Here is a 9,885-nt window from a genome sequence, read left to right on the forward strand (position 1 = left end):
GAGAGAGAGACGAGAGAGAGACTAGAGAGAGACAGAGAGGGAGGGGAGGGAGAGCGAGAGCGAGAGAGAAATGAATGAAAATTCACAGCAACTAGTAGAAAAGTTAATAAAATAAAAACAGTTTGAGAACAAGTTATTTCTGGTTTAATGTAAAAACAGTTTCACAACTCTTACATTAAAAAGCAGCAACGATAAGATCGAGTTGATCTATTTTATTTGGACTGACTCCTCTACTAATTAATTCATCGATTTGTCTAATTAATCTGTTAAAATTCATCGTTTTAGTCGTTTTATTTTATTGATACATAGAAAACGTATCAATAAAATAATCTGCAGATTAGTCGATAACTATCATTAGTTGCAACCCTAATAAATTCTAACCCACATTTTCAAAGCGAGGATGGGCTTTGTGATTATAATTAAATCCAATTTAACAGAAACTTACAGGTTTACTTTGAGGTGTCAATCAAACTTTATTTGTATAGCAGCTTTCATACAGGACGGTGCAGCTCCAGGAGCGTCAGAGGACTGACAAAACAAGACAGAACGAGTGAAGACAAAAACTATTCATAAATATAAATGTCTCGGTTTCTTATAACTCTCATAAATTATTTCAAACATGTCTTTGGAATTTCTATATCCCCATTTCTTGTTACTTATTTGCTGACATATACGCGGATATTTATATATCTGCAATATGCAAATATCGGCCGATATATCTGCACTGCAAGCTTCTCAGTAGTTCCTAACAGACCAACGATACACACTCAAAACAACAATAGAAGATACTTTATGCCACTTTCTAGTTAAATCGACACCAAAAAACTAACTTTATCAAAGTTCTTATTCATGCAGGACACAAACTAGTAACTCTTTTCATGACGAGCTCACTTTATTTTGAAATTCTCCACTCAATAAAAGGCTAACCGATATCCCCTGATATTGATTACAGTTCACTCAGTCGGTGGTTTAAAAATGTACCAATCCCAAAAATGATAAGTGAGGAAACTAGATGATCGATGTTCAGCGTTCAGGCTCCTGATGTAGTTTATAGGCTGTGTGTCCACAAGCAGACTTGAGATGGCGCTGCTGACCGCAGAAGGACAACAGATGCAGGCAGATAGTTTGACCTGTAAATGGTGCCTGTTACCGCATGGTAAAACAAAACAACAACAAAAACATATGTGCTGAGTCACTGTTTTAAATCCCTCTTAAAAACATAAGTGTGCTTTCACAGGGTTTGTGGGCTGCTTTGTATCTGTTCCATATAAATGTGTATGTGTGTGTGTATGTGTGTGTGTGTGTGTGTGTGTGTGTGTGTATGTGTGTGTTTGTATGTGTGTGTATGTGTAATGTGTGCATGTGTATGTGTGTGTGTGTGTGTATGTGTGTTCATGTGTATGTGTGTGTGTATGTGTATATGTGTGTATGTGTATGTATATGTGTGTATATGTGTATGTGTATGTGAACGTGTATGTATAAGTGTATGTGTGTGTGTGTATGTGTGTGTGTATGTGTGTATGTGTATGTATAAGTTTATGTATATGTGTGTGTGTGTGTATGTATATGTGTGTATGTATATGTGTATATGTATATATGTGTGTGTGTGTATGTGTGTGTAAATGTGTATGTATGTGTGTGTATATGTGTGTGTGTATGTGTGTGTATATGTGTGTATGTGTGTGTATGTGTGTGTGTATGTGAGACACTACGCGGAAATAATAAAAGTTCTGATTCCCATTAAGTCCATATGCTTATTAAATATGTATATAGGTACATTATGTTGGATGTATGAAGCATTACTTGCACACTGTTGTCAACATCCAATGTCAACTAACAGAGAATCTTATTTCTTCTCCTATGAATCTTCTTCCTCATCATCCTCTTCATCATCGCCCTCTCCGGATTCAGGGACCCACAGTCCAGAGTCGATACACCTGCTGAGGTGGTATTTTCCTTCCTGTCCAGATAAACACATTTTGTGCCAATCAGACACTTTGTGGCCGTCGTTAAGATACTTTTATTGACTGGAAGAGATTTTAACACGCTCACCTCCAGGTCCAGTTTGCTGATAGCTTCCTGCAGCATCTCAATGTTCTTCTCATCAAAGCTCTTCTGTATTTCCTATAATACAGAACAAAACAATGCATAACATGGTCCAATAAACACACTGCACTGAACTGACTGCTGACATTGAGTGAGTCGAGTAAGAAAACACTTTCATAGTCACTTTTAAGTAAACCCTGCATCCATAACTTCAAATTCATGTCCCAGTATTCACTGTTTTCCAAATCTACTGATTTTGGACCAAAATGTACTTTGTTAGAATCCTAATATTAGTAGGGAGAAGCTGAAAATGACATTTTTAAGGAGAGTAGATCATGCTAATTACCTTGCACACACAGAGCTCATGCCTGACTGGTGGAGTCCATTCTGCTGAGCTGTGTATTGACTTCTCTGATTATCCAAAATGGCAACACGGTTCATATCAATAGACACTGACTTCAAAGCCTACAAAGAATAGTTTTGAAATCTGTGGGAAAATGCAATCTCATAAATACAGCAACTGGACACTATGGAAGAAACTCACATGTTCTCAAAACAGAGAAAGAGGAAGAAATCTCAATATCTTCCTCCTGCTGCTAAATGTAAACAACGTACCTTTACACTGTAAACAAAGATGTCTGTAGTACAGATGCATTTTTAAACAGAACAACACAATAACTTGTATCCCTGTGGCTAAAACTAGCTTTGTGTGTGTTGATCTGATCTTCAGTATTGACTTTGTTGCCTCTACAGCAAAACAAGATGGTCATTGATGTGGTGTGTAGTCTGGATGAAATGGGAGCCTGATGTTGTCCCTCACAGCCTCGAGGGACAAAGCGTGAACATCCTCATTTAAAGTGAGTATGGAAACCTCCTATTTTCTAAACAGACTTTGTTGGATCTTACCTACAGGATTTATTGATTGGGTTATTTAGAGATTGAATTATTTTATACAAGCATAACAAAGACACATCAAGGACAATACTGTTGTGATCCGCTGTACTAAAACACTTAACAAGTTATCACAGAGACAGATGAAGTGGGCAGAAAAGTTGATTTCTTACCTGGTAAAAGATAAAGCTGGATTGCATCTGCTGTGGCTGTGATTACAGTTGAATGTCTGATGTTTAAAGTGTTTATATTGGACTGATTTAACTTCTAAATTTGACTTAATTCATAAATAAAAGGGTATTAGTTGACTATTGACAACTGTTAGTAATAAGAAATGTAACTATTTTAAAGTACAGTAAGAAGTCACCAAACTCCTTTTAATAAACTGACTATTTAATATATATACTTTGTAAAACATTGTCTACAACTACACCTTAATTGTTTGTGTCTTATTGTAAATTCATCATTAAAACTTAAACTAATTAACCTTGTTTCAGTTATTTAAAGAAGAGTCAATCTTCCAATGTGTTGCCTGCCATTAATGTTACTTTCATCAGATTGTCCCGCCATGTTACCTCCTTTTTCAATTATTAAATGTACATTTTACACTAAAGTTCTACATGTAAACAAACACCACTGTGGCGAACGTCTCCCTGAAGCTCTGTGTGTGTGAATGCTTTACCTTTGGCAGTGATTCATAGACCGCTACAGGGTCTAAACCACCTGGGCCCAGTCTCTTCTGCCTCTCTTCTCCCTCTAGCTCCTTCATAGCGCTGTCCATACGAATCTGCGCACAGCTGCGGATCCGCTCCTTAAGCAGCTCCAGCTCATGGTCGAACGCGTCTACGTACGGCTTGTCTGCAGTCTGACGATGACACGAAAACACTTAAATGATCCTAAAGTTAGTCATGATGGCAGAGAAGCTCTAATTTCTCCTCCTTTGAGAAAAACATGTTGGAGGAATTAATGGAACATAAAACTTTAAGTATAACCTCAAGTACAAGTTTAAAATGAAAACTGGAACACATTTTAATTAATCTAATTAGTTTAAAGTTTTGTTGCAACAGAATTCACTTTAATCTAAGTTTAGAGTACAATCTAAATTGACGTTTAGAGAAATCTTTCTTAATTTTAAGATAGTTTTGGTGCAATATGATTTCATCGGGTTTAAAAATGAATCCTTGTTGGAGCAATCCGCCCTAAATGACCAAATCCCCACAAATATACCAACAAAAAGAACTTTCTGCATGGAAACTACAGACTACAGACTACAGACCTTGATCTTTGAGAAGAATTGTCTGAAGCAGCCTCTTGCGTCGACTTTAAGCGTCCGACCCAAATCCAAGATGAACTGCACGACGATGGCCTGGTGGGCCACCTGCTCCATCAGCGCATGTTTCTACAAGAACGGTTAGAATTTACAAGGCTGAAATAGTTTGTTCTTTACCCAGAACACGCATACACACTGTTCTCACCCAACTCACCTCATCTATCTCAAAGTCAATACAGATGACAACAAGGCAATTAGCCGTCTCTTCGCACACCAGATGTGTGTTGTCTGACAGATACTTCTGACTGTCGTCCCAGCGCCGCATCATACCTGCGCAAACAAACACGTTCAGCATAATGCACCTTTTTTAGGGTGGTTTTGACGATCCCAGACCTATACTAGGGTCTTTTGAGTCCACCAACATTATGAAAGTGCTCTACTAATCGCTGGACTATCCCTTTAAAAACACCAGCATACAACTGGTTTATTTTGTAGCTATAAGACTAACAAAGTCATGAATATCCCACCATATAAACACGACCCCTACTTGAAGTCACTATATGCCACAAACATAGCACCAAAAGTTCCAACCAATTTACACATTTATGCTTTAAAACGATTTAGTCTTTACTATTAAGTTTATACAGCTACACAGTTTATAGTGTGACTCAAGTATCTCACATTGTGACATACAAAGCAGTACACAATTGTGGCAGTGGGGTGTGGTCAGGGCGCCGGCTGCTGGGGAGAGATAGGAGTGTCCCAGCTGGAGGCCAGACAGCTGAATGGAATCAGGTAATCAGTCACATAATAAATGCACGGTGATGGCCTGGTTCTGTTCTCTTGCAGTAGGCTGGGTTCCAGAGGAGACGGAGACGCTTCTTCCGCCACGAAGCAGCGCAGTCTGGAGAGCAGCGGACAGGAGAGCGACGGACAGGAGAGCAGCGGACAGGAGAGCGACCTGTCAGCGGTGCCTGTAATATAAACTTACCTGTGTGAGAATAAAGCTGTGTGTGTGACACTATACCATCTCTCTGTCATCCCTGTAACGGACTGTGGACAAGAGGCTCCACAACAATATTTGCAGACCAACCAACAGCTAACTACTATTATATATCAATTACACAGAAAACTAAGGGGATTTGAATGACTGGAATGGCCCAAGTAGTGAACAAAATCATTTTTGGATTTTGTTATTTGACCCAATGAGCAAAGAATGATCTCTATAGTGAGTTAGGAAGTGAATGAGTGAAATATTTTGCACACAGCCCATGAGATGTTTGTTGTGTATGAAAATCTTTGGACGAGATCAAAATAAAGAAGTTCAAACAACAACATGAAAGAAAGAGACAATGTGAGGGAGCAGGAAGGCAGTCTCATGAAGACTAAAGCATACCAAAATGTTTGATTTCCTTTGCATACTTCTCCACAAAGGTCTTGTGCTTCTCCACCTTTTCCTCCTCCGTTTCCTCCTTTGTTACAGGCTTGATGTTGAGTACACTCTAGAAAACAGGATAAAGAAATCCAGATACAAGACACACAAGTCTTTCAAATTGTGCGACCCCGTTTGCCTTACCTTGCTGAAACCTTCTTTGCTGATAGTGTCAACATCCCAGGGAAGTTTCTTTTCTTCTCGCCGGAGTTTTTCGGTCATTTTCTCAAACGACTTTTCATCCTTCTTCAGTTTTTTCACCTCGGCCTGGACTTTCTTCAGCTCAGCCTCTCTCTCCTCATCCTCTTCTCCCTCGTTCCTTCCCTCTTCCAGCTCTTTAAGTCGTCCCTGAGCTTCCTCCAAAAGCCTCTTGCACTCTAAAACGTTATTGTCCAGATCTTCCCCTCTCTGCTGAAACTCAACCATCCTCTCCAGCCGGGCCTGTTGTGGAAGGTCAGAGTGGAAGAGAATGAATGAAACAGAAACACAAGACTCAGATGTTCAGAGTTGAGGAGAGGATGAAGTGGATTAGGTAGGGAAAAGACGCAAACAAATATAATTATAAGGAAACTAGAACACGCACATTGAAAACAAATGTGTGCATGACAGAGAGAAAACCTATTCTGCACATGACAGAGGACTAATTACCAAGGAGCTACATTTTACAATGTATGAAAAGGATCATCTTTTATTTAAAAACAATAATGAATCAGTGCCTGTTGTTGGAGACGGGTTTCAAATATCTTGAGAAATATTAGTTCAAACTATTATCCCTGTCGCTGCACAATAAAATACATTAAAGGGATAGTTTGGCTTTTTTGAAGTGGGGTTGTATGAGGTACTTATCCATAGTCTGTGTCTTACCTCCAGTAGATGGCGGTCGGCACGCCCCCAGTTTGGAGAAGCAGACGGGAGTACCAGGACGGAAATTAAGTAATGTATTGATGTGGACGGAGGGCAGGAGCAAAATGTATTTTGGCCTCCTAAAAGAAAGGCCCACCTGAAAAAAATGTAAGCTATGGTAAAAATATTTTTACAGCTTTACCATGCCGTCAGAAAACCCTTTCCGACGGGGAACTGAAGCCGTTATATATCCTCCTGCCAACGACACCAGCCTCTATTGACAAAAACAGTCATTTTAGCTGGCAGAACACAGGAGTTTCTGGTCTACCGCTGCCTCGATCGGTTTGTCAGTTTGTGATATTGTGTGACTTTGGTTAGTTCGGCTTCACAAAAGTCACTCAATACCAAATCAGTAACAGTAAAATCTGTAAAATGACCGTTTTTGTCAATGGAGTGACTTCGAAGAGAACACAGACAACTTCAGTTCCCCATCGGAAAGGACGGCAAGGTAAAGCCTTGAAAATGTTATAATTAGATTGTGCACTTAAAGTGATACTGATTTTTATTTATTTTTTTAGGTATACGTTTTGCTGCTGCCCTCGGTTCACAGCAGTACATGACTTTGCTTCTGTGTCAGTACTCCTTTCTCCCGTCTGTTTCTCCACGCTGGGGTGCCCCGACCGCCATCGACTGTAGCTAATACACTGACTATGGATAAGTACCTCAAACAACCCCACTTCAAACAATCCAAACTATCTCTTAAAGGGCATGAATCAGAATGACTTGTTCAACCTTATTTGGTTCTCTTAATTAGAAACGTATGCATGGCCAGATGTGAGGTTCATTCAGTATAAATGTTACTAGCACAGAACAATTCAAACATATTAGCCAGAGTTATAATTTTAACTTTCCAGCAGCAACCTGTGATTCTCTACATATATCAGATTTTTAAAAGTACTGGGATGAAAATAGACAAAAGGAAACCAGGGGGGGGGGATGCTGGAGACTACCAGTCACTCTGTTAACTGGTCATGTGACAGCTCGGCAGCAGCTAATCTCATTAGTTACACAGAATCAGAGCCATACAAACTGAGTTAATGCAGTTAGCAGCCATAAGAATGCCACAATTTATTTATTTATGTTCAAGCAACTTGTGATTTTACATCGCATGATATCTATGTAAAGCAGTTGGGGTGGGACAGATATCTATATAGGTATTTCAGAGTTCAAGAAAAAATCTGACATGAAGACATTTTCGACAATATTATAATTTGAACTATAATATATAACATGTTTGATTAGGACACTTAGGATTTGGTTGTCGTGACCTACATATGTAGCCTACTGACAAGAATATTTTAATGATGAAATGTCAAACTGTGACGGTGACTACGGAAGCCCATTTGTGTCACTGACTATTCGATCACTTAATATATAAAATGTCAGTTGCACATTTAATTCTGCCTGTTTTGATATAATGTGTTATTTGTCTTCTTTTTTACCTATCTTTTTAAGTCCTTTGTAACTTTAAATAAAATAAAAATAAAAAAAGAAGAGCTATACACGTATAGTTTGCTAGCTAGTTTTTAGCTAGCAGATGTTTTTACTTTTTAGCGTCACAGAATATGACGGGTGACAGATTTCTGTGTAACACCTGTTGGTCATCTCTCTTCGTGTATGGACTCCTCTGGTTGTCGGTTACTAGTTATAAGTAACTTCTACTGGTAAAACTAACCAGGTATAAGACTCCAAACATCACGGCTACAACAAGTGTTACTGCTGACCCGGTGTCTCATTCTGAACAGGCTCGGCGTGTCGACGTACGGATTGGTCACATCTTCATCGTCGGACACATAGATGTGATCCCAGGCGCTGTAGTCGATGCCCGCTCCGGTGCTCATATTTACGGCTCTTTCTTCCTTTCTTCTCAGTTTCGGTCAACGTTACATAAGAGGGAGACTGCAGGGATGTTCAGCTGGGACAATACACCGACATGGCAGCAGCAAAAAAAAAAAGACAGTAATCGATAGTTTGCCAATCCTCTTAGCGAGGCAGGCAGCCACAAGCCGTTTACAGATCTCCTCTCTCCAACGGCAGCTCCGCGCGCATTAAATCCAACCAAACACGTCATCACGTCAGTACGTCATTGTGGTTTGTTTATTTGTTTGTTTTTGTCATAGCTTGTATAGGCTTTAAAAATCTGTATATATACACAGTATATCCTAAATAGCCAAAAACACAAACGTGTGACATAATAGTATGCAGTGGTGGAATGTAACTAAGTACATTTATTCAAGTAGTCTACAGTAGGTTATTTAAGTACACATTTTACATACTTATACTTTACTTGAGTATTTCCATTTGCCACCTTATACTTCTACTCCACTACATTTCTAAAGGAAATATTGTACTTTTTAATCCATTACATTTAATTGACAGCTTTAGTTACTTTTCACTTTACAGATTCAGATTATTAATACAAAATATTATCAACTAATAAATTATGACGTATTACTGTACATTTTAAAAAAGCAAAAGTAATTCAAATTAGCTCCACATTTATTACTAGCTACAACAATAAAGAGATGAACACATGACTGCATCAATAATTATAATCCAAACAATTTAAAAAGCATTATTCTGAAATGGGACATTCTGCATAATACGTACTTTTACTTTTGGTACTTAAGTATGGTGTGATATTCTGTTTTTAATGGATGCTTAATCACATTGTTATTACATATCACTGCACTCTACACTTCTTTAATTCCAAGAATGGACTTTACCGCCAAAAACATGGAAGCACTGGTCAAGAGTTTCCTGTGCAGGATGCAAAGGTGTTTCCTCTGAAAGTGTTTTCAGTTTCAGGCTGACGAACGCACCGTAAACATTCCCAAAATATTCAATGATTGCTTGCAAAAAATGTAAGCTGTCATTTATTTTCAGTTGTTATACAGATGACTCTTGCAGCATAGGACATGAAGGATGGACCCACTTTAATTCTAGTCTCACGTTACTTGAATGAATTCATCAGTCAGGAAAATGTATTCTCTACAATGAGAAAAACATGAATAATCCATGCATGCTTAGATTACTGTGTAGCCTACATGAACACTAGTTATAATTTGTATTCTTATTTTAGTTTTTATCTACGACTTATTATTTCTTTCTTTTATTTTCACTTTGTATTTGTACTATTGTGGTCTTTTGTGCTGCTGCAACAACCAAATGTGGCGGCTTGGGATCAGTAAATATTTTAAGATAATGTTTTTTACGACCTTCTCTTTCCTCTTCTCATTTTCTCCAAGTTTCTTCCTCGTGGGAGAGGAAAGGTATTAATAGAGGGGAGGAAAGGAGTAGTCCAGTTCCATCAGTAGTTTTGGGGTTTGCTGTAGTTGCCATT

At 38.6% G+C, this 9,885-nt stretch overlaps 1 protein-coding gene across 10 annotated transcripts; it reads right to left on the bottom strand.

Moving 5' to 3' along the window:
- Positions 1 to 167: 167 nt before the first annotated feature.
- On the bottom strand, positions 168 to 8,862 carry LOC115005500 (hsp90 co-chaperone Cdc37-like). Of its 10 annotated transcripts, none has more exons than XM_029427544.1 (10): positions 8,307 to 8,862; positions 6,504 to 6,639; positions 5,784 to 6,080; positions 5,604 to 5,709; positions 4,422 to 4,537; positions 4,214 to 4,336; positions 3,620 to 3,802; positions 2,053 to 2,124; positions 1,804 to 1,960; positions 168 to 1,130 (listed from the first exon to the last, which is right to left on the bottom strand). In XM_029427544.1, the coding sequence occupies exons 1-9, from the start codon at positions 8,381 to 8,383 to the stop codon at positions 1,859 to 1,861; spliced, it is 1,212 nt and encodes a 403-aa protein (XP_029283404.1). In that variant the 5' UTR covers positions 8,384 to 8,862; the 3' UTR covers positions 168 to 1,130; positions 1,804 to 1,858. The 10 variants fall into 10 exon arrangements, with proteins under 10 accessions (XP_029283404.1, XP_029283556.1, XP_029283244.1 ...); XM_029427696.1 differs by having other exon boundaries at positions 169 to 1,143; positions 4,422 to 4,426; XM_029427384.1 differs by having other exon boundaries at positions 169 to 1,143.
- Between the last annotated feature and the right edge of the window lie 1,023 nt (positions 8,863 to 9,885).

The sequence above is a fragment of the Cottoperca gobio genome, chromosome 1, assembly GCF_900634415.1.
Source record: "Cottoperca gobio chromosome 1, fCotGob3.1, whole genome shotgun sequence".
NCBI lineage: Eukaryota > Metazoa > Chordata > Actinopteri > Perciformes > Bovichtidae > Cottoperca > Cottoperca gobio.